General features: G+C 38.1%; 1 protein-coding gene across 4 annotated transcripts in view; it reads right to left on the bottom strand.

Annotated features, from left to right (window-relative positions):
* Slc44a1 (solute carrier family 44 member 1) overlaps positions 1-26192 on the bottom strand; it is a 170337-nt gene that overhangs the window by 39645 nt on the left and 104500 nt on the right. For 3 of the 4 annotated variants that reach the window (XM_090330366.1, XM_090330369.1, XM_090330368.1), the window contains exons 8-15: positions 23647-23786; positions 22347-22533; positions 20871-21036; positions 20181-20337; positions 18971-19054; positions 7561-7698; positions 4485-4721; positions 1774-1854 (exon numbers count right to left, since the gene is read on the bottom strand). In XM_090330366.1, coding sequence (XP_090186492.1) covers positions 1774-1854; positions 4485-4721; positions 7561-7698; positions 18971-19054; positions 20181-20337; positions 20871-21036; positions 22347-22533; positions 23647-23786 — 1190 coding nt within the window. Of the gene's footprint in view, positions 1-1548; positions 1855-4484; positions 4722-7560; positions 7699-18970; positions 19055-20180; positions 20338-20870; positions 21037-22346; positions 22534-23646; positions 23787-26192 lie in introns of those variants that run through there. The other variant, XM_090330367.1, reaches the window with a different exon arrangement.

Below are 26192 nucleotides of genomic sequence, written 5' to 3'. Positions count from 1 at the left end.
TTTTGTTGCTCTTTTTCAGTGGTTAATGGAAGACCAACTTTTTTTTTTAAGTAGTTAATTAGAGATAAGACTCTCATAATTTTTCCTGCCTAATCTGGCAAACTGCTGGCAAACCATGATCGTCAAGATCTCAGCCTCCTGATCAGTTAGGATAACAGGCATGAGCCACTGGTGTCCAGCTCTTAGATAATTCTTTATAAAAAGCATACTGGTTAATAGAAATCAACTGTAACCCTGTACATATGAAAGATAGAAAAGACAAGGCATAACATATTTAAAAAAACAAAAGCTGTTTTATGTGCAACAGTTCTTTTTTTCTTTTTGTGATGGTACGAGGGCTTGAACACAGGGCCTTACACCTTGCCAGAGTACTCTTGAGTTACACCTCCAGCACTATGAGCAACATTTCATACTTCCCTGTTGGGGGTTTTTAACCACCTAGAACATTCTCATGGATTAAATGCTGCATTTGAGGACACAACAGAGGATTTTTTTTTTTTTTTTTTTTGCCATTCACAGGAAAGCAGTGAACTGATGAACAACATAAAACAAAAGCCAAAATGGAAGGAAGACTTGAATGTATTGCTTGTGGCTATGGACACTGAATATAAAAAATGACTCAGAAAAAAAGTATTCTCCAAATTTGGCTCTGGCAGAATGCCAGATAAAGCTAGGCAATTCTCTTAGGATTACTGACTACAAATTCAACTGTGAAGATAGGAAGACATATTTGCATTCTGGTCTACCACAACTTATCTGCCATTCCAAGAATAATATGGAAATATGTGCCAAGTACATGGCTCAAATATAACCACCTTTCTCCAAGTACTGGTCAATGGAAAAGTGATTTAATGGAAGTTGGAATCACTGGAAATACATAGTAGGAAAAGACAAGTTTATAGTTTAAGGTTTTTAAATGTGTCTTCTTTATAATCTTTATTTGCCAAACAATGAGGTCAACCAGGCAAACGGAAGAAAGAAAAACCTTATTTCTCCATGAGCCTCACCACTATCATTCCAGTGGGGCCCATCCATACTTGAGACATCTGGTGTTCTACCACAGTAGAATATCTATGGGAGAAATAAATCAGGATTCTCTTACACTGATCTAAATTGGTGGGGTTTTTTTGTTTTGTTTTGTTTTTTGTTTTGGAGGCGGGAATTTCTCTCTTTCACCAGTAAGCAGGGAAACACAATTGGGCTGTCTTAGGGAATGTAAATGTTGATCACAACTTCTTTGCTACAGAAAAATAGTTTTAAGAAACAAACAAAGCAGAATCTAGGCACCAAAAGCTGCCAGCAAAAGAGTAAAGGTGGTGATATAAACAGAACAATGTCTTCAAAAAGGAAGAATGTGAATTTGAGCGAGTTGAAAGGAATTGCTATGATCACCTTCCCAAATGACAAAAATCCAACTGTCAATTTCAAGTGTATACTCAACGATTACGTCAGTCAAATGGAAACTAAACACTGCCAGAAAGACAATCAGAGAAACAGCAGGTTCACCTGAGCTACACAGATAGCATCCCTAGGCCCCAAGCTTGGGTGAAGATGCTGTTCCTTTCAGCTTACTTTGACAGAAGATGGTCTCAGCTGTGACAAGCATTCTGCCATCCGAGTGATAGGTAAGCACACAAACAGAAAAAGCAGCACGTCCTGAGTGATACAGATAACAAATGCTTCTCCAGAAGAAGTGTAGTAGGTGAAGACAGAGACAGAGAAGAAGTGAAAGTGAAATTCTTGGAGGGCGGCTGCCTCCTCATTTCCACCTACCATCGGCTTTAGCTCTCTGGCATCAGCGACGCCTCCCTTACCAGCTTCTTTCAGGGCTTTCCTACTGTTCTCCACAAATTCCTGCAAAATATGGACCATATTAATTAATTCTGGGGTCTTTCCAGATTTCAGTCAGTAGGGAAAAAAAAAACCTACCTATCTACATGTTTTTATGACTCAACCCTAGTAGACAGATGGCCTACAAATACAACAGTAAATCATTATTTAGCATAGCCAGGCACTGGTGTCTCATGCCTATAATCCTACCTACTCAGGAGGCTGAGATATAAGAGTCTTGGTTCAAAGTCAGCCTGGGCAGTAAAGTCTGTGAGACTCATATCTTCAATCAGCCATCAGAAAACGAAAAGTAATGCTGTGGCTCAAGTGGTAGAGCAATAGCCTCGAGCTGAAGAGCTCAGGGACAGCATCTAGGCCCAGGGTTCAAGGCCCACAAGGGACCAAAACAAAAAAAAATTAGTAGCACACATGAGAGCTACTAGATTTGTGGGGATGGATTGTAGTATGCTCACATAACTTTTTCCCATCCATTCACTGTGACAATCCCATCAAGGCTCCGAGAAATAATGCTAGTTCTCTCTAGATGGAAGAATACTTAACGTTTTTAACAAATGATTTACCTAAGAATATCATCTTTTATATCAAAGTCAAATAATCGCTTTCTATTTCAAAAGCCTCCACTCAACATGTATGTAATACTTAAAAAAAAAAACAACACCTCCTGTGACAGATAAACTGATTTTAAAGTGTCCATCTAGTCTTTGTATTGTTCCATAAACCAAGAAGGCAACCAGTATCAATTAGTGCTTGGTAGTTAAAAGTAGTTAAAATTAGAATATTCCCCTGAAAGGAACCATTTCTATTCTACCAAAGTTTGTGGAGCACATCTTCAATAAATATCCTCAGCTGTCAGAAAAATGAAGGAAGAAGAACTCTGTATTTTTGGCTGGGCATGGTATACAATCCTATAATCCCAGTACAGAGGAAACTGAGGCAGCAGGATCAAAAATTTGAGGGCAAAGTGTGCTACATGGTGAGATTCTGTCCCAAGGGAAAAAGAAAGTCTTATTTTTCACATTGTCTTCAATCAATCGTTAAAGACAAAAAAAAAACTGAATCCTTCTTATAAATGCTTTAATGAAGAGGTATAATGCTTACAGAACAAATATGAAAATAACCAGTTAGAATTAATTTAAGGTATTAGGAAAATATCCAAAATTTAGTTGATGATGTTCTAATAAAAGAGTAAGTCTAAAGCAACTAAAACACTTGGAATTTTTGCTACTGAAAAAACATTAGATAAATTATGCTCCTGGAATATGACTTAACGTTTCAGTATATAATAAGTTGTCTTCAATGTGCAGATTTTCAAGATAGAAATAGTTCACAGTTTAATGTAAAACATCATTATTAATAAGCATCTTTCACTGGGCGCTGGTGGCTCACATCTGTAATCGCAGCTACTCAGGAGGCTATGATCTGAAGATTGAGAGTCTTACCTCCAATTAACCACAACAACAAGTAAAAGTATAGCTCAAGTGGTAGAACACCAGCCTTGGGTGAAAAAGCTAGGGGACAATGGCCAGGCCCTGAGTTCAAGTTCCTGGACCAGCACACATATACATATACAAGCACACAAAAAGAGAGCAAGAGAGAAAGAGGAAAGAAAGAAAGAAGTAAGGGAATGAAGGAGGAGGGGGGAAAGCATCTTTAAATTTGGTATTCTTTAATGATGAAAATAGTACCTAAAGAAGTATTGCACCCACTATCTGGCAAATGTAACTGTAACCCCTCTATACATTACCTAGATAATAAAAAATTAAAGAAAATAGTACCTAAATATGATTTCAAAGTCTTTAAAATTTTTCACTGAGGTCCTAATTTGGGAAGATACTGAACAATGTAGTTGTAAAGTACATAAACATAGCATCTATGAAAAGATTCAGATACTGACAAGTATGAAAACACAATCTACTGAGCAGAGAGGTCTGTTATATGAATTCACTAGCAAACACTTTGTTTGGCCTGGCACTGTTAGGAGATACATTTTAACAGTAAGGGCAGTTGGAAAATAGATTAATAGAGAGGAAACAGTCTTTATGCTTTTTTATTTTTTATTTATTTTATTTTATTTTTTTGCCAGTCCTGGGCTTGAGCTCAGGGCCTGAGCACTGTCCTTGGACTTTCTCAAGGCTAGAGCTCTACCACTTGAGCCTCAGCACCACTTCTGGCTTTTTTGTATGTATGTGGTACCAAGGAATCGAACCCGGGTCCTCGTGCATGCTAGGCAAGCACTTTAACCACTAGGCCAAACTCCGGCCCCTCTTTATGCTTTTTTAAAGAAGGCTCTTAGAATATCAGTGGCCCAATATTCCAAGTCGAAGACTAGAAGGAACATTAAAAACTCCTTTCAAATCAGTCCAGCTGCAGTGACTGGCAGCAGGTTAGAATAGTATGCGCTTAGGACTATTAGCCAGTGTTGTTCCAGCAAGGCAATCTGAAGGTCTTCCATGCCAGCGAGACCTTCTTCCCTAACTTCCTCAGGAGGAACTTCATCAGCCAGTGAGTACTACTTTAAACTGAATCACTCCACTGCTGACAGTGAAAATTAAATGCAAAGGTATGTTTTACAGAATAATTTTATTATTAATCTCTTATTCCTCAAGCAGAAGTTACCATCAAGCAGTACTTACCATCAGCACTTTATCCATATAGAATTCTCTGCCAGGGCTCCCATCATTGTATTTTGTATCAATGGCAAAACACAAGAACAATACATCCACTACCATTTCGTAAATGGACAGGAAGCAATGAGCGACTAGGAAAGCAAAGAGGCAGACGATGATCAGAGGCAGCACCCATACTGTGTAATCCTGCTGGTAGTTGAGCAGCATAATCCCAGCCAAACCTGTGCTGCAGACTATCAGCACCTGCAGCAGAAAGAGCAGAGACCACACTTATTATCCTACTGCAGAAAACTGGAATTCCTCCTTCCCTGCAGACTTCAATGTTCTCTTATTTTGGACAAATGAAGGCCATCCATCCATTTCAAATTAAAGAAATCGAACTCATACCCATATACATAGTTATACATGTCCATCACTTTATACAAGTTGAAAAAAATCACATTCAAACGACTCTTGCTTCTAAAGATCACTGAACAAGCTGAGTGCCAGTGGCTCACCAGCATACTCCTAACTATTCAGGAGGCTGAGATCTGAGGATTGTGGTTCAAAGCTATCCCTGGGTAGTATAGTCAGTAAGACTTCTTATCTCCAATTAACTACCAAAAAAGTTGGAAGTGGAGCTCTGGCTCAAATTGTGGAGTGCTAACCTTAGCAAAAAAGCAGTAGTCCAACACTCAGAATTCAAGCCTCAGGACTCTACCCTTCCCCCGTGCCAACTCCCCCGCCCCTGCAAAAAAAAGAAAAAGAAAAAAGAAAAAAGAAAGAAAAAATTGAGCTTTCTAAATGTTGTGATGCTATGTTGCTCCTGAAAAAAAACCTTACCTATTTTAGAATACGACAATTTTTAAGACAAATGTGTGCATAAAAAATTATACCCAGCACTCAGAAAAAATTATTGATATCAGTATTGGCATTTTTCTAAGCATTCATACATATGAAATTGTATTACCTAATCAAAATATTAAAAGCCCTTCATTAAAATTTATAGTATCATTAAAATGCTTCATAAATACTTAGCTGCATAAATTCATCTTATGGGTGATTTAAAGTTTGCTTAACCATTCTCCTACTGGTAGAGATTTATATTATTTTCAATTATAAATTATGCTGTAACAAACATTTTTATTCTTAGAACTTTTCCTGTGCTTTATATTTTATTTCGTATAGAACATGTGGCTAATTTTGCCTAATTTGTCATGAGGTTTAGATTTGGACTGTGAAGAAAGGACACCTATAACATCTATGCTAAAGTAATTTTAAAAATACCCAATTTTCCAATTATTATAAACCACCTGCTTTGTTGCTTTATCAGTTCATATGCAGCATTTTAATTTTAAAAAAATTTTAAAAAGATATACTTTATGTCATCTCTTCAATAGTCCTAGATATGGTTTATGGCAAACATTACCAACCCCATTCTAAGGGTTATGAAATATATTCAGAGCCCATCTCAAGGTCACAGTGTAGACATGAGATTCCTCTCCAGGACCCTCCTCAAGGAAAAACTCAGCCAACACTTGGAAACTGACACATAGCAATAACATATTATATTGAGTCCTTGATGCACTCCTTCCATTGCTTTTACTAAGCCTCCCAGTATAGGTTGTAAATGTAGGAAAAAGGAACAACAGAAGCCCTTTCTTATCTAGTTGGGAGAACAGGAAGACTTTTCATCCTTCTTACCATTTACTAACATCAAGGCACCTCTTTTTCACGGTTATCTTAACCATGAATTCTAATGCATTAGATAATATAGCAGTTCATTTATAATTCCTCCCCCAATCCCCACCCCCATCTCGGATGATTTGATGGCACAAATCTGAATCTATCCAAGACTTGGTAGATTATTCCCACAAACTTTGACTGTATACATATGAATCATCTCTTTTAACAGTGCACATATCATGGTGGTTTCCACAGATGGTTTATTTTCATTCCTTCCTGTAATTTCAATTTCAAAAGTAGTGATATCTCCATGCTGGAGAACTCGGGGTTTTTATGCCCCTATCTTGCTATGAAACCACATTTGAAATGTTAAAAACAATTAGAGGAAGAGGGCACAGTCCAAGCCATACTTCCAGTTCCAGCTTTTTGCTGATTAATTGGATATAAGAGTCTCAGAGATTTGCAGTGGAGATGTGGATCAAGTGGCAGAGCTCCAGCCTTAAGCATAAATGTTAAGAGAAACAGGCCCTAAGTTCAAGCCCTAGTACTGACACAATAAACAAATGAACAAAAAATCTCATAGCTCTGTCTGCCTGTGTGGGCTTTGAACCAAGAGCTTCAGATCTTAGCTTCATGCTACCATTATAGGCATGCGTTCTTGACACATGGCTCCAAAGAAATTTAAAATGCAGACTAGATAGAGTTACCTCATTGCTCATTAGCAAGAGAGTATTAGTAAAAGCATATCAAGATGGAAAAGGTATATGATATTCTATGAAGTATTAAAGATCAGGACAAACAAGTGTGTATGCTGTGACTGCTACACTATAGAAACAGAAGCCTATGAAATAACAGTAGGATGGACTATCAGGAGAGGGGATAGAGGTGGTATGTTAAGTCTTACTCTTTCCTCACCTTTTCATATTTTATGGCTTAAAATACAAGTGCAAGGAAAACTAAGTATACTGCAACTTCTTATTCTGCAGATTTTAATAGTATGGAATAAATTGTTTCTTCACAGACACTTTTAAGGGAAGTAGTGGTCTCTGGTCTCTGATAGTTTCTGTGTGGGCTTTGAACCAAGATCCTCAGATCTCAGCTTCCTAAGTAGCTAGGATTGCAGAAGTAACCCAGCGATTTCCCCATATGAGCTAATCACTTAGCCTAAACACACTATGGTTCTTCCATCTGAAAAATAAGACTAATAGAATTTGCTTTCTAAGTTTCTTGTTGAGGATTAAATGAACATAATACATATAGAGTAAATAGAAACCTATCTACTGAACATGAAGGCTTTAGAAGTGATTGCCATATATTATAGGAGCTACAGTTTTGTGTTGAGATTAAGGGCAAATTTTTACAAAAAGAAAAATTACCAAGGCAATAGCCTAGTCTCAGACCACAAGGTTGGTCTTACCTTGCCTAGGAACAGCATGAAGTCTCCTACTGTGTTGATGGCAGCCACTCGCAGAGCATTCTCCACCAGGATGACAAAGGCATCCTTTGCTGAGGTGCAGAAGTTGGTACTGTTGATAGCTGTGGCTGTATATGCATTCTGGATAACAGAAAAAAAATATTTTTTTCAGCAGGAAACGGAAACTTACTTTTTTATTTATTTTTTTTTTTGCTGTCCTGGGGCTTGAACTCTGGACTTAGGCATGGTTCCTGAGCCTCTTTGTGTTCCAAGCTAGCCCTCTATCACTTGAGCCACAAATGCCAGTTCAGGCCTTTTTTTTGATTAGTTTATTAGAGATAAGAGTCTCAGGGATTTTCCTGCCTGGACTGGCTTTGAACTGCAATCCTCAGATCTTAGCCTCTTGAGTAGCTAGGATTAAAGGTATAAGTCACTGGTACTGGCAGGAACTTTTTTTTCCCCCCAGTCCTCGTGTTTAAACTCAGGGCCTGGGCACTACCCTTAAGCTTTCTCAAGGCTAGAGCTTTACCACTTGAGCCACAGCACCATTTGTGTTTTTTTTCTATGAACGTGGTACTGAGGAATCGAACCTGGGTCTTCATGCATGGTAGGCAAGCACTCTACCACCAGGCCAAACTCCCGGCCTAGGAACGTAATTTTAAAAGATGTACACCAGGTATCATTATGACAGTTTTGTTAAAAAGAATATTTCAGGCAAACCCATGGCTTTCATGAGGTACACATTGAGATGGAACGCAAAGAAACAGTTAAAAACAGCTATCCAGTGGCTTAGTTTGTCTTAAAAAAAAAACAACACTTATATGTATACACACACACATAGACACAGATACTTTTCCAACATGCCTGAACTCCCTGTTTTTGTAAAACATAGTTTAAGTGTGGGCTCAGGCTCAAGATTGCAAATGCAGGTGACATACTACACAGTCTAGTGTTGCTTTCAAGACAGACATAGGCATCACACTGCTAGAACATCCACCATCTCGCTATGGTGGCTTTCTTCTATTGTGTCATCCCACAGCTTCATAGTAGGTAACTGATTGGTTACCCAGCTTTTATTCATCTCCCTACCCCCATGAATTCAGGACCTCAAACCTCCAGAGAAAACCTCCTTCCTCATTAGTCTAATGGTAAGTCATAAGTAATAATTTGATAAGCAGAATTCATATTAACTCTGCCCTGAGGGTGGGTCTTCTTTGCCTTCAACCAGTCAGAATGTGCTACCCACTTCTTCAGGTGTTGACACATAAACTAATTAGAGCTAATGAAAATAAAAGACATTCCCTGGGACTAGGGTGGAAAAAAGGTTCCTTTTCCCTCCCAAGAGCTTCCTTGAAAGGCTTGTGGGTATGAATGGGCAAAGGTCTTTTGCCAACGTAATGGGAAAAGCTGCTGGAAGTCACTTTGTGAACCTAGGGGTGAAAACCAATGCTGAAGTCTTGGTCAGTCTCAGCAGAGGGAAGCCATTCCAAGTTTGCAACCATTAGGAAAGCCAGCTTTCTGAACCTTTCAGATACAGAAATTACTGTGTTGCTGATAATCACTTTCTCTCCCTTGACTGGGATGACCACTGTGCTGGGAGCTTTTCTCTCTTGTAATACCTATGTGCTTCTGTTCCTTACAAATGCTTAGTACTTTCCATGCCTTTCTCCATAACATGGTAGAATAGCTTTACCATCTTCTGAAAAGTGTGAACAAGCATTTCAACACTGATATACCTGTGTATGAGGAAGGGAAAGTGTACAATTGTGACTCAAACTTTTGGCCCTGAGGAATTTTAGTGCTGACTTAAATTGTCTGTGACCTCAAATTATTGTAATAACTAGAAAACTGTTGAACATGGAGGGCCTCTTATAAAACTTTAAAAACTAAGTTTAGGAGAGGCATCCATGAATATTCTAGTTTTACATGGTTGGTTCTTAGGATTATAGCATAGACAAGTTTGAGTTATCAAAAATTTAGTTTGCCATGGTATGATAAAATTCACTAAAAATAAAGAACATTTAAGAGTTGAAGAATAAGAACCATGCAGAACAGATTACCACCTAAGGCTCTTAACCTTTTTTTTGTCTTTCTTGATTGAATAGCAGGATATTACAGAGTACATTGAGAAACATAATATGATTTCTATATGTAGAATTTTATTGTATGAATTGGGTCAATATACTATGAGAATGTATAAGTACACTGCATTTATCTCAAAAGTTAAAATACAAACTTTTACGTGCTCGCCTAGCATGCATGAAACCCTGGGTTCGATTCCACGAAGCCACATACACAGAAAAAGCTGTAAGTGGCGCTGTGGCTCAAGTGGCAGAGTGCTAACCTTGAGCAAAATGTGTCCAAGGACAGTGCTCAGGCCCTGAAGTCCCAGGACTGGCAAAAATAAATAAATAAAAAAAATATATATGAAAGAAATCACATTTCAAGTTTTTCTATTAGCATTCTTTTACTACTTGCTTCCTTATATTGTTATCTGCCAGTCCATTTAAAAAAATAGCAAAACTGGTTATAAAACAGCAGAAATAAGTTAACTATTTGACTGTAGCTCTCTACAATGTTTCCCCCCATTTTCTACAAATTTTAAAAATGTATTGTCATTTTAAAGGTGATGTACAGTTAGCTGCAGTTATAGAAGTCAGAGTACATTTTTTAAAAAAATGTCAGTCCTTGCCTTTCTCTCTCCCAGTTTTGCCCTCCTCTCCCCACCCACGAACTGTACAGTTCATGTTCAACATAGTGTCTAGGGTGTACCACTACTGCATTTGTTTACCATTTTTCCGTCCATTTCTGTGCCTCCCCACACCCCTCAAAGACAGATAAATGAACAAACAAAAGAAAAAGAAAACAAAAACAGCTACAATAAAAAAATCTCTTTTCCCATTTCCTGTAGTTCTTGTTGATAAAATATGATTTTGTATGATCAGATAGATGCACATAGCTATTGTGCCTCTGTGACCTTCTCCTAAGAATATGCTCCTTTGGTCTCATTCTCTGTGAATGCTTAAGAGGTCTGTATAGTTTATCATGTCCCAGTGCATCTGTTTTTTTCCTCTTTTACCATCCAGTGCATCTATTTGTAGATTTATACACATTCTAGTTACCACAAATGAGGGAAACCATGCAACCTATGTTGCTTTGGGTCTGGCTTACTTCACTGTAAAACATTCTGCAAAAATACTTGAAGGAAGTAAAAAACTATATTTTTGACCTTGTTTTACAATAACACTGCTGAGAAAGATACAGAAAAACTCCTCCTGTCAGACCTGTTTGAAAGAACAGAATGGTCCCCAGTTCTCCCTAGTTCGCCATGTGCTCACAAAAATACACACTTAAGCTTTTATTGGAGAGCAGGGATAGGGGTCAAAGCACCAAGAAGGACCCTATCTGGCCTGCTGACCACTGTATAAATAAAGTTTTACTGGAACACAGCTCTGCTCATTTGGCAGAATTGAGCACTTATGACAGAGACTACATGGCCCATAAAAGCGAAATTACTTGCTTTTTGGTCCTTTTTGCTGACCTGTTCTATAGTATTGCTAAAGATCAATTTTAACTTTGTTTACAGTCTATGGGACAGTTTCTAAATCTTTTATTTTCAGGAGGGGGCAGTCCTCGGGACTGAACTCAGGGCCTGACCACTGTCTTTGGGCTTTCCACAAGGGTGGTGCCCTGCCACTTGAGCCACAGCACCACTTCTGGCTTTTCTTTGTATGTGGCACTGAGGAACTGAAACTGGGTCCCTCTTAATCTTTTTGAAATGAAAACCTCATGTACTCATTTTAAGTTTTAATAAACTGTACAACTTCTAGTTTCATCTCTCATTCTTCCTCCTCTCTTTCTCTCTCTTTCTCTGGATATTACTGGGGGTTAAACCAAGGTCCTCACACATGCCAGGCAAGTACTCTACCACTGAGTAACCCTCTCAGTCCTCTCATTATAATGCTTTTGTTCAACAATGTATTGACAGAATTTATCTAGGATCACTAATTTAGTGATCTGGTATATGACTCCTGGGAGGGGAAATATCTTATTTCCTGTATTCTAAGATATGATTAAGAGATTAATGAACCAGTTACTAGTAATAGAATTTCAGGAGAAAAATACTCTTCCGTATTAACCATAGTGATTATGATTTATACTACTGATTTTAAAAGCATTATATTGTCTAGAGTCGATGAAATCAGACAACTAGTCCTGCCTTAGCCACCCCCCCCCCCGCCAAAACTATATTTTTCTATCCTTTCTATTTTACTATGAGCCTCCTTGAAATGGGAGACAAAAGCAAGTGAGGTTCCACATACTCTTATCTTCTCTCATTCCTTATCTTCATGTCAGATGCCTAGAGCAGAGCACCCAAAATGTCTACATTAAACTGTGGGTGCTTTGAATTCATTTGAGAATGATTATTCCTCCTCTTTCTTCTGTTTCTCCATACCCTGTCCCGTCCATCTACTTTTATGGCAGAAGCCTATGTAAATTCTTCCTTTTATCCACCACTTGGTTTTAGGGGAGGATATCATCATTGAAATACTGCCTTCCTGGCAGCATTCCCAAAGATTTCTACAACTACTTGGTATTCATGGGAATGAAGAAGATATAGAGGGATATTTTCTAGGATCTTTCCTCTACTCCCAGGACAGGATGATAAGCTGCAAGCACGAAACATACAAAGTTCAAGATGGTCTCCTCAGGAAGAGATATGTTCTGAAGATCCTACCAGACCACAGAAATTTACCTTTATTTCCATGTCTCCTGGTATAAAAGGATACATGTGAAGGTGATTAAGAAATTATGTATTCTTGTGGTTTTCCCTAATAACTGAGTTCTCTACTACAGATAACTTGGGTAGGATTTTGAGTCCAGCCACTTTCTCACCTTCCTTACCCTTAACTAAACTACTCACAGAGACCATCAGGATTGAACATCCAGAAACTTCCATGTGCTCTTACTAAGGACACAGGCTTGAGACTTCTCAATGCCAAGAAGCAGGATAAAGGATAACCACCATCTCAGAATCTTTTCAAAACAATGCCTTTTACCAAGTGACCTGTTAGTAACTTACATGATGAAACTCAGTGGAGAAGTACTGAGAAGGTGAACAAAAATATGTTACAGCAGAAAGTCACAATGTGAAGGTTGAAATGAGAACCAGGGTCTTAGTTCTCATCTATGAAGCAGGAAACAAAACCTTCCTTGGGGAGATCTGGGGGAGATTATAATGTATGTCAAGAATGCTTAGTATGGGACCAGGTACTTAGAATTCTAGTCAAAAGTGATTCTCTATAAACTCCTCACATTATGTGTAGAGAACCCCTTCATACTTTTTTTTTTTTTTTTTTGCCAGTCCTGAGCTCAGGGACTGAGCACTGTCCTTGGGTTTTCTCAAGGCTAGAGCTCTACCATTTGAGCCTCAGCACCACTTCCGGCTTTTCTATGTATGTGGTACCGAGGAATCGAACCCGGGTCTTCATGCATGCTAGGCAAGCACTCTACCACTAGGCCAAACTCCTGGCCCCCCTTTATACTTTTAAGAGCTCTTCAGTGAGAAAACACTGGCATAATGATTGTCTCCAATTGGTGTTCAAGTAAAGTAAGGACTAAGCAACCTAGTGCCCAACAGAAAACATTTTCATTGCAACAATTTCTTTTTCTAAACTGAATACAATTAGACTGGATGTATCTTCACCTTCATGTTGTGTTTAGCACCTGCAGAACAAAAAGCAGCTCTGTTTGCAAAGTTCCAACACCGATGCTATAAATAGTAAGTGGCTTTCTCAACTTCCCTATCAACTATTCCATAAATCCCCCAAAGCAGAGGCAACACACTAGCAGTTCATGGATAATTGACACTGTCTAACCCAAGAGCTTAGATTTTGGCTCAATTTTTTTTTTAAAGTAGTTGTCAATATTTACATAGCAGGAGACAAAACGTAAACATCTAGATTTCTGTCTTATCTTAAAAACTTGGAAAGCTAGAAACTGTAAATTCACATAAAGCATAGACTAAAAGACTTTCAATAAAATCTGCCTTCTGTAGAAGAAATATGAGCTCAACAATTTGACATAATCTCCACTATTCTCTCTTACATTACCGTCTCTGCTACCAGTTCCTTCCATTATTTCAACTGGCCCTTGCATCTGTCTTGAGTTTCCCATCCCTGCTCAGGCCCATCCCCAGAAAGATAGCTAAAGAATAGATAGGACAGGCTGTGAATATGTCCTGGGGAGAGAGTGCTTGCCTAGCATGCATGAACAGAAAAAGTTGGAGGTGGCACTGTGGCTCAAGTGGTAGAATGCACCCTTGAGCAAAAGAAGCCCCGAGACAGTAAACAGGCCCTGAGTTCAAGCTCCAGAATTGGCAGAAGAGGAGGAGGAGGAGGATGAGGAGGAGGGGCGGGGCAGGGAAAAAAACACAATAGAACACAACTCATGATTGTTAACCATCTTCTAAAGAGTATAGACAAAGCAGAATTCTAAATGGGGGAGTCTACAAGCATGAAGCATTGTGTCTGACACATAATCAATGTTCTATATTGGACAGCATTATAATTAATATCACTGTTTCACTGCACTCTATTTATTACACAGTCCAAAGATAACATCAGAGAGTAAACAAGTGATCCAACAAGAATTGATGCGGACCACTACTGAGGTTTAAACTTAGAGCCTCACCTTTGCTAACCAGGCAGTCTTCCACCTGTCATACCTTAGCCCTTTCTGCCTAAGGCCAACTGAGAGTGTGCTTTTCTTCTGCCTACCCCTTCTCTTCTCAAATGACTGAGATTGTGGTGCATGTCATCATGTTCAGTTTATTTGTTAAAATGAAGATCTTTTTAACTTTTTTTTGCCCAGACTGGTCTGCCTAATGTAATCCTTCTGTATCTACTTCTTGAGTTAGTTGGGATTATAGAGATGTGTCAGCCTATCTAGGCTAGACAAGAATTTGTTTGCTTATTTGTGTTGTGGCACTGTGGTATAAACACAAGGCCTTATGCTTGATAGGCAGGCATTCTACCACCTGGCCATATTCTTAGCCCAACAGACAGCTTCTGAAAAATAAAATCGAGAGGAAGAGTATCATAAGATATAATCAACTATACTTAAATATTGCAGTATTTGTATAATATCACTGGCATAGAAAAGAAAGACCCGACACAAACTCAGGCAAGGTATATATAAGATTTTTTTTTTTTTTGTGGGTCATGGAACTTGAACTCTGCCTGGGCACTCACTGTCCCTGAGCTCTTCAGCTCAAGGCTACCACCCTACCCTTGAGCCAAGCCCCACTTCCCATTCTCTAGAGGTTAACTGGAGATAAGAGTCTCAGGTCCTTTGGTTCAAAGGCTGGCTTTGAACCTTGATCCTCAGATCTTAGACTCCTGAATAGCTAGAATTATAGGCATGAGCCACTGAGAGAGAGCTAACTGATATATAAGAACACATAAGCAAATTGGTATTGTATACAGAAGAGGGCTAGATGAATCATCAATTGATCCTAAAATGATTAAACTCTAAACAAAACAAGAGTTAAGAATTTGTCACTGCTTCCCTGAGAAAAAGAAATCTGTGGGCAAGGAACATGGCCTAGTGGTAGAGTGCTTGCCTAGCATGCATGAAGCCTTGGGTTAGATTTTTTGGTACAATAAACACAGAAAAAGCTGAAAGTGGTGCTGTGGCTCAAGTGGTAGAGTGATAGCCTCAAGAAAAGCCAAGGACAGTTCCCAGGCCCTGAGTTCAAGCCCCAAGACTGGCAAAAAAAAATCTGTAAAGATATATATATATATATATATTTATCATATATATTTTATATATATAAAGGCACAAAGGCAAAATTATATTATCTTGAAGCAGAAAACCTTTCTTAGCATAAAAGTAAAGTAAGAAACCATAAAATAAAGCTGGGCACGGTGGCTCACGCCTGTAATCCTAGCTACTCAGGAGACAGATCTGAGGATCGCAGTTCAAAGCCAGCTTGGGCACTAAAGAATGTGAGACTATTATTTTCAATTAGCCATTAGAAAAGTGAAAGTGGGGCTGTGGCTCAAGGGGTAGGGCAGTAACCTTGAGTTGAAGAGCTCAGGGACAGTGTCCAGGCCTAGAGTTCAAGCCCCATGACTGACAAAAAAAAAGAAAGAAATCATAAAATAAACAGTTTAAAAGGTGACGGAAGAAAATAAGTCACTGCTTAATAAACAGTGCACAAGAAGCAAACTGTAGATGTGACTTCAGAAGCTGCTGCTGGCTGCGGACTTACTGGGTTCCAAACACGTGCCCAGAGCACACTGTTTCACCATTACCATGATGAGCAGCCATGGCTCTACTACTGTTTTGCCTCCCAGATGAGGCTTATATATTTATTACTCTGAAATGATATATTACTACTTTCCCCAAAGCTCAGAAGTATTTTAAGGATAGTAACAATCATTTTAGCATGGTGAGATTATGGGTGAGAGGGTGTTCTCATCTTGCTTCTCTAAATTCTGCTTTATTTGTAGAGATTATCTTTCCCATAACTCTCTTAATGTAAACTGCAACTCCCAAGCCTGAATAGGAGTTTGCTTATAAAGCTAAAATAACATTTGTATTTGGTTACTTGAAATTGGACAGGGAAGGGGGGAAAATCAACAGGGGGGGTGGGAGGGAGGGTAATGGGGACCAAGACATGTGAAAGGGTATCAATGTATGTGAATTAATGCACCTTCTATCTGACAAATATCATGTAACCCTTTTATTAATTACAATAAAAAATATTTTTTAAAAAAGCTAAAATAACAACTACAAAACCAACAAACAAAACCTGCAAGGAATAGGGAGAATGATAATACTTGCTAAAATTCACCCACAGTTAGGCATTATAAGAAAGAGTTGATGACAGGTTGCATTTCATCCTTATCTAAGGTTTATGAGGACAGGTCTATGTTTCTCCTTTACTGAGGATGGAAACAGACACTGGGGGTTTCACTATGTCTGATGATGAGTCACAGTGTTGAGATGAAGTACATCATCAACATCTGAACTTTCCACTGCACATCACTCCAAGAAGGCTCTGCAGATGGGACTCAATCTTACAGAAGTGGTTAAAAAAAAAGGATCTTCATATTCAGGAGTTGGCTATAGATAATGGAAACAGAATGCAACATGAGCTACACACAGAAATGCCCAATAGGTATGAGAAAAGGGCCATCTGGACACCAGCCCATCTGTTCTTACTTCCCAGTATGTTGGGAGATTTAAGAGAAAATGTCTTTGGAGGTGACCTCCTGTCATGATCCTGTAACTTTGAAGGCTTCAAACAGATGGGTGGCCTCCAAATTTGTAACATCTCACTAAAAGGAGGTTTAAATCATTCTACTACAGTAACCTGTCCTTATGCTCAACCTGTCACGGTAGGAAGTGTCCTATTATCTTCCATATGTTCCTCTCAAATGAGGCACTCCTTATGTGCACAGGAGACATGAAACACCAGGCACGGGCAGTCCCACACTGCTGCACTTCGTATTCCCTAACAGAACCACTGAGTGTGAACTCCGAAGCTCTTCCAAACCACTGCCACCGGTTTATTACTAGCTTATTGCTTCCCTCGAACTTCAAATATCATGTTCCATGCAATGCAGATCCCAAATGAACATCACTAATCTCTCAGGCCTACTAAGAAACCACTTATTAACCTTTAATTTATAATAAGCTTATCGAAACCCCTACATTTTTTTACTGACTGTGATTTCTTTTTCTCCTTTTATTTTACTGTAACATCCTATTTACAGCAAGAGTCTTAACTATAGTTCTGGGTATCACTGTGTTAAGTTGTCATTTAAACACCATGTGTTGGATAATAGGCATTTTGTTAGCTTCTGGGAAGGCAATTAAAACCACAATCTCTTCTGTGAAGTAAGATAAAGACAAGACAAGAGTTTCTGATTCTCAGTGCTTTCTTGGAGGTCTACACTGGTATGTGGAAACTCAATGATGAGGAAAGTCTTAGAGGTGATGCTTGGCTAGAATCCTTAAGGCTCAGTGGGAACAGCCAGTATTGGAAGGAAGCCATTTCAGGCACAACTTAGAAACTGCAAAAGCAAAACCTGCCTGGGGAGGGAGCTAGGAACTGAGGCTAGAGAGTTAGCTGTGCCTGTCTCCATGAAGATAAGTCCAAAATTTAATCACAGTGTTTTTTTTTATTTTCTGTGTCCATCTCCTTCTGTTTCAAGGATGACTTCATTTCATACCAAAATAAAGAGCTTTTATTTTTTTTACCCAGGTAGCTACAAGTATTACATTTTTAAATGAGCTTCCCAACACTTGTATATCCAGAGAGAATATCATGATTGGTAAGAATGCCTTTTGTTAGTGAAACATCATACCCTCTTACTCATTAGCCAAGAGCCTGACTGAGCAAAGTCCAGGCAAAATCAATGCCATGGGCACGAGGCTCTCTTCCTTGACTGTCCAGCAATGAATGCAAAGTACAATACTTAGAGGTAAGTGGTGAGAAAGTCAATCACTTAGAGGTAAATGGTGAGAAAGTCAATTTTGTCCTTGGCTTATTAGATGAGGGCATCAATACATTAGGATTGATTTTTAGGGAATGGAAAAGTAGCAAAAAAGAGAAAGGGGCGGGGGGAATGAGCAGAATGCTTCACAGTGAGTCCTACAGGCTCAAATATCTATGTACTATCTCTATTGCCTAAATAACAATTCTTCCCGGCCACCTTAGGAACAGCACACTTTGATAGTATTTCTTAGGTCAGTATCATAGTGTGTAGCACCACACTGGTTGGAATAATAGTGGACAGCAGCAACAGCTTTATACTGAACTAAAGATTCGAAATATTTAAAGTAATTCAAAAGTGATGGCCTGAGTACATTTGAGAAAAGGAAAAGATAGGATGTGATTAATGTCTTCCCAGAAGGATGAACCCCAATGAGTTTTACCTATCTATTAAAATTAAAAGTAACATTAATCTTCACAGCATACTAATTAAAGATAACAACTGAAGTGAAATGGACATATTTGATTAGGGTTAAATATATAATACCATAAAATAAACATATTTTAAGTAAGCTTGATAGTAATACTAACTACAGTAACTTTTGTTCTTTCCAGATAAAGTCTCATATTTTGGGGTTGGGGAGGTAGAAATCTAGGCTTTGGGCCACAATCTTATAACTTAGAACTCCCTGCTCCACCACAACCAGCTTATTGGTTGAGACAAGTGTGGAGGTATCATTAACTTTTCCCTGGTCTGGCCTTAAAACACAAACCTTCGATCTTTACTTCCTAGGTAGCTAAAAATAGTGTCCATTATGCACATTGCTCAAATTTAATTATTTTATCTTGGAATAAAATGCAAAAGTCTATCTTTGAAAGTGAAAGTTATGTTTTAAGATATTTTACCTGATTTAAATAATTGAGGCACTTTTCAAGACACCAAAGGCAACAAATGCAAGATTTCAGCACACATCGTGCACAAGCATTTTCCTGGACAAAGGGGAAAAAAAAGCAAATAATTAAAAATTAATAACATAGAACACTTCAATATACATAAAGATGTAAAAATCACAATGCTGAAATCTCCAGATTTTCTTTTCCTTCAAAATACGTTTGAATTATTATTACTATTTGGGGCTCAAGCACTGGGGCTTGAACTCAAGGCCTGGACACTATCCCTGAGCTCTACAATTGAACCACACAGCTCCAACTCTGGTTTTCTGGTGGTTAACTGGAGATAAGAACTACACAGACTTTCTTGCCCAGACAGGCTTCAAACCACAATCCTCAGATCTCAGCTACCTGAATAGGTAGGATTACAGGTATAAGCCATCAGTGCTTCACTGTCTATTTTTAATCATTCAGGGCAAAATTATTTAGTTGCTATTGAATATATGATATGGAGAGACACATAAGACCAGCAAGGATTTAAAATTTCAAGGATTTAAAATCTCATAGGAGACAAAACAAAGTACTCAGCCTAGAGATGATGGGGTATAATTACTCAATGTTATGAAAGTGGGGATCACAAAGACATTAAAATGCTTGGGTGGTGGGAGGAATCAGGAAAGGTTTCTAGACAGAGATGACCTTTGAGCTAAACTATGTTGAAATCCATGTCAATCCCACAATCAAAGAGTAGGATGACACTTCTCATATCTTCCAGATATTAACCCCTTGTATGATGCAGTGGTTACATACTTTTTTGTCTTTTCAATCTGTCTATTGTTCTCTTTGTTGCAGAGCAGTCTTTGGGGCTGATGCACAAGCACATGTACCAAAGCAACACATTGTACCCTATATATATGTACAATTATTAGGAGTCAATAACATTTTTTAACAAGAAAGAAGCCTGTGAATATGTTCTGAGAGAAAGGAATATGAGTCATCACAAGCAAAGTATGGGGTTTTCTTGGTGACCAGGAATTAGATGCATTTTTCTTTTTAATAGCATGTGGAGTGCGGGAGTGGGAGAAAAGGAGGAAGAAGCAGGTCCCACTAGGTTAAGACAGAAGAAAATAATCCAAACATCAGATGGGACATCATGCAGCACTTTACTACATGAACTGAGGTGTGGAAAATGCCAAAAGAAAGTCCAGAAAAGTATTTCTCTTACCTTTCCTTTGAGCTGACTGTGTATGTACATAAGGATCATTCGTGGAATTTTGACTAATGTGATAATAAAAGATCCTTTTGCCACAGTACCAAGGTGATAGCGAATAAGGCGATTCACTGATGCCAAAATAGGTGTAAATGGCAAATTTCTTTTATCCCTATTTATAAATGACCAAAAAGATAATTAAAACAAAGCCTAGACCAGGTTAGTATGGTTGAGTACAGTGCAGAAAAAAAATCAGTTTACTATTCTCATTCTACTTTAAAGACAAAATGGCTAAGTAATACATAGCTACTACAACTTATTAATGTACCACATAAAATGTATGTTTTGCTTTTCTATATTATTTTATGTGGGGCTCTTATGCTCTTGATTGGAAAAACTGTGCTATGAAAGCCCTTGTTAATGACCATATAGTCAAACTATGCTCTTCTACAAGATTTATTTTTCTATTAAATATACTGTAATTTAAGATATATCACAACCAACTATTCTGGTAAATCTCTGAGATGACTACAAAACAGTATAAAGAACAGAATAACAACCTCCCATTTTCTCACCTCCCAGAATTATCAGCTAAATTTTCATCTTTTTAACAATATAAAATTATACTAGCCTCAGCCCCAATTTTCCCCCCTGTCAGCACACCAATCACATAGATAAACTTGATTTTCCTGACAAAATGCTCACCTAGTAAAGTAATATGTGACCACAGCTCCTGCCACAGTCATCTGCTGACATGCTAGAATAAATTCACTTATCCAAATCAGGCCAACCACATGGTACCACCACATGTACTGCAGGGGCCCAGAAATTCGAAACTCCACGAAGTCTTGATCATTCTGAACAGCACTGCCTAGGAAAAGGTCAAGGGAGGAAAGAAGCAGTACACAAAGTATAAAGCAAGAAATAAGGAGATGAGTTTAATTTCCAACAGTAGATCTCTACTCTCACACCACACATTTCCTGTTCATGCTATTTCACTAATGGACAAAACAATTATCACTAAAGAGCTTGTGACAGGAAACATTACACAGTTACGCATCTGACCTTTTCAAACTTGGAAGAGTTCCTCTACTTGAATGTTTTATTGTATTTTTGATAACTAGGCATACACTTAAGTATTCTTTTTTTTGTTTGCTTTTAAAAAATTTTTTTATTAAAGGATTTATTAACATTGATTTTACACCATATTTCAAATGACGTATTTAACAAACAAATACTCAAGAAGGGAATCTCTATATACAATCACTGGCACTTAGATTTTAGAACATAATTAAAATTAGGCTGAGGGTTTGTATGTCATAGATATATATTAAACTATGTACTAAAACATGTTTATAGAAGCATAAATTTTTATGTCTATGTAGTTGTGCTTATATTTCCAATACCATGTCCATAGCATTGGGTATGCAAATATTGAGTCCTCGCTCTTGTACTGTTCCAAACACTTAAGTATTCTTTAAGGGACATTTCTTATCCATTAATCACAAACCTAAACTATTAGCTAGGTACAATGTTAATATCCTAATTGGTGAATAGGTACCAAACTGGATAGAGAAAAACCACATACAAGTTTACTACACTTACAGAACTCCTCATAATTAATAATAATTACACTGTAATAGTGTGACAGAAAGCTGTAAGGCCTAACTATGGACCAATCATGTTCAGGAGCTCTTCTAGGTTCAGAATATTTCCAAATTAGAAAATTCTAAGAAGCAAGTTGTCCCTGGGCTATTAAATGATCTTGGAAGCAACTCTAGAGAGGCTCTGCATTTTCTTTTAGTTCATTTCATAAAGAAACTAAATGCCTGACTCAGTACAGAATACAATCCATGACCATTTCAAAACTAGGAAGCAGTCTTAGCCTACCTGATCTAGATCTACATTGTTTGGGTGCTATAAAAAAGAAGGAGTTTTTACTAAAGAGCAGGTACTACTGCTAGTTTTGATAGACATTGTAACTTTATTAACAGACGTATGAACAATTATCTCTCTATGGTGTGTGTGGGGTGTGTGTGTGTGTGTGTGTGTGTGTGTTCTGAGGATCAAAACAAAAATATTCATGTACTGAGGCATACTCTCCACCTTGTCTGATGTTTTTAAATATTTGGGTGCAAATTGACTTTATCACTACATGAAAGAAGCAACCTATCTTCTTACCGGTAGTGCCAAGAAAAAGAAGTGTCATGATCCAGTATGCCCAAAACAAGACAAGAGCAAAGAAGGTCCAGAAAGGCTGGAAGACAAGCAGCGGCAGGTGGATGAAGACCTTGCCAGCCACGTGGAACAAGGCGATGGTGAGGGCAACGCGTTTGCGCATGACCAGCATTATCAGGAACAAGATAACCTGAGTGGAGAGAAGACAGGACAAGGGGCTGGTTACTCTTCTAAGAATGAAAGCAGAACAGTGAGCAGTGAAAATCTTTACTGAGTAAATTTACTATATAATACCTAAATATGGATGATATATATGTGGAGAGAAGACAGGACTAGGGACTGGTTATTCTTCTACGCAATGAAAGCAGAAACAGCAAATGGTGAAAATATTTAGTAATTTCTCTATATAATTCCTAAGTATTGAATGTTATATACATATATACATATGAAGTATATATATACACACACACACACATATATATATATATTTGACACAATACACATTGTTATGAGACATGTTTGAGCTTTTGCCTGTATTCCTAACCACTCAGGAGGCCAAGAACTCAAAAAGCAGAGGAGATACAGTGGCACATGCTGATAACCTTATCTACTTGGGAGGTAGATATCTAGAGAAACATTGTTCAAGACCAGTCCAGGAAAAAAGTTAGTAATACTACATCTCAACAAACAAGCGAGGTTTGGTGGTACATGCTTGTAATCTCAGCCGGGAAGTCCAAGACTAGATCCAGCTTAAAAAACAACAACAACAACAAAAACCCAAATTGAAATCCTATACAAAGGATAACTAAAAAAGAGCACGATTATGACTCAACCGGTAAACCAACTTTGTAGAAAGCGGAAAGCTCTGAGTTCAAACCCCCACTAGTGCAAAAAGTTCTTTAAAAAAGAAAAGAAAAAAGCAAGTGGAGATGGAAACATGAGAAGGAGTATCAATATGTGAGAGAGTAATGCACCTACTACCTGGCAAATGTAACTGTAACCTCTCTATAGATTACCCTGACAATTAAAAAATCTAAAAAAAAAAAAAAAAAGAAAAAGAAGAAAAAGAAAAAAGGGGGGGTGGGAAAGAAACAGCAAACTGAGTGAGGAAACTATTGCAACAAAGCACTCATCAAGTAGACAAGTCTACAACAGACATTTAGCGGTACTACAACCCTGTAGGAGACATCTTATCCAGTGGAGATCAGAGTTGGAATGCAAGGGCTGCAGGCAAGTTTCTGTCCCATCAATTCTCTTCTGCCAATAAAAACACAGCACTGAAAGACATCCAGGCTGTACTCACAGTGAACACCGTAGCAGAAACGGCATAGATCAGGAGAGCCCGAAGATTGTCTTCGGCTATCTGAAGCTGCTCAGGAATAACTGCTTCTTTGGGTGACCTCCTTTGCTTTGCATATAGCCACCACAGTACACCCGTGCCACCTGGAGACAAATTATTATTATTAATAATAATGTGTTTAAGTTTCTGCAAATGTTTCCACAAAGAAGAACGCAGCATGAATGCTTCAATTTGCTACTTACCCTGCATACACCATGAGGCTAACACTGTGGCACCCTATTTTCCTGAGGAGGATGGATATATAATTGTGGACAGCATAAGGGGAGTGCACTTTATCTGATACACTGAAAGATTTATTAATTGTTTTGTGGAAAAGATGGTAGTTTACTCAAATGTATTTATTGTTTGTTCTAAAGCTAAAGAGAGCCAGGAAAAATAGATATGCCAGATGCTGGTGGTTTCATGCCTATAAATCCTAACTGCTTAGGAGGCTGAGATCTGAGGTTCATAATTAGAAACCAGACAAAACAGGAAAGACCATGAAATTCTTATCTTTGATCACCCAAGAAGCTGGAAATGGAATTGTGGTTCAACAGGTAGATTGGTAGCCTTGAGGGGGAAAAAAAAAAAAAGAGTTCAGGGACAGCTCCCAACTCTCGATCTCAAGTCCCACAACAGGCACAAAAAAAAAAATAAAACAAACATTCTTTTAAAAACCACACATACATACAAAAACCCAGAAACCTCTGAAAAGAATTGATAGCCAGTAAGAAATTCCCAATCTCTACTCTTAATAATCATAGAGTTCAGGATTAACAGAGGAAAATATATATAACTATGTAGTATATTAAATCTAAGGGGAAAAAAATCTAACAAGAAGCAATGGCTTGATTGAGGAAGGCATTGCCAATTATATGTAACTTTGGTAGCAAGGCCTCACTGGGAAGATAATGTCAGGGAAAAAATAATAAGAGAAATCCAATGAAATGACCCAGGAAGTGTTCCAGACAAAGGGTTGGCATGCTGAGATTCCCACTTAGCATTAAGGATAACGGAGATCACTGTGACTACTGCAGTGAACAATGAAGGCCCAGACCCTGTTGTAAAGTACTGGAGGCCAGAGTAAGGAGAAGAGTTAGAATAGGTGTAGACTTTGGGTTGGACAAGATAAATGCCTGGAAGAACAAATCTTGAGTCAAGACCTATGTACATCAACCTGACCACCAACTGTATTCAAGTACAGAATGAATATATCAAAAGTCAAGTCCATATCCTATCTGTTGAAAAATACTAAGCATGAATTTTTCTTCTATTGAAGATGAGTTAAAGAAATGGAAGCAGCCTTGTCTATAAGAAATAGTTCTGTCCAGCCAGGCGCGGTGGCTCACACCTATAATCCTAGCTACTCAGGAGACTGAGACCTGAAGATCAAGGTTCAAAGCCAGCCTGGGCACAAAAGGAACTGAGACTCTTATCTCCAATCAACCTCTAGAAAATGGGAAGTGAGGTTTGGCCAAAGGTAGGGCAGAAGCCTTGAGCTGAAGAGCTCAGGAACAATGCCCAGGCCAGAGTTCAAGCCTCATGACACACACACACACAAAAATAAAAATAATTCTTCCCTTTTGGAATTGTAATTACAGGAAAAAGTTTGAAAAATGATTTAATACATTAAGAATACAGAAGAAAATGTTTTCTTGACAAGCAGAATTACAGAATTATGAGACAACATGAAATTTCAAGGAAAATAAAATGAGATGATAAGATTAAGGAGGACTCTGTTCATACATTAAACACCTGCATCTGTGCTAGGAATGGTGATCCCTTTACAGTTCAACCTAATTTAATTCCAATATGATTAAACAGGCACTATTAATACCACAAATGATAAAAATGAAATATAGGGAAGTTAACTTATGTGTGAAAAGGTACATGTAGTAAGTAGCAGAGCTGTGATTCAAGTCTACAATTATTATAAATACTATCCATCTAAACACAATTAGATAATCTAGTAGGCTAGACACTGAGATGAAAAAATGGCTGAGAGGAGATCCACAACTGAACCTATATATTGAAGGTGAAATAATAAATTTAGATCCTCATGGCATAGTCAGATAAAAAATTGATGGTGGGAGATCAATGGAACAGAACAGAAGATCCAGAAATAAAACCACATACTTACAGTCAACTTATATTTGACAAAGGAGCCAGAGATATACAATGGAACAAATACAGCCTATTCAATTATTGGTGCTCGTAAAACTGGGCAGCTTCGTGCAGAAAACTAAAAATTGATCCCAGCCTTTTGCCATACACAAGGATTAACTCAAAATGGATCAAAAACCTCAATATCAGATCTGAAACCTTGAAACTGTTACATGATAGAGTAGGAGAGACACTGAAATTCATAGGGACAGGCAAAATCTTCCTGAACAGAATTCCAGCGTCACGAGAGATTCGACAAATGGGGCTACCTAAAAATAAAAAGTTTCTGCACAGATAAAAGCATAGCTACATCAGACAGGATTCATCACAGTGATGCAAAGTTGGTT

Source organism: Megascapheus bottae, chromosome 3 (genome assembly GCF_031878675.1).
Source record: "Megascapheus bottae isolate mThoBot1 chromosome 3, mThoBot2.hap1, whole genome shotgun sequence".
Lineage (NCBI taxonomy): Eukaryota > Metazoa > Chordata > Mammalia > Rodentia > Geomyidae > Megascapheus > Megascapheus bottae.
This window is presented reverse-complemented; position numbering and strand designations above follow the sequence as displayed.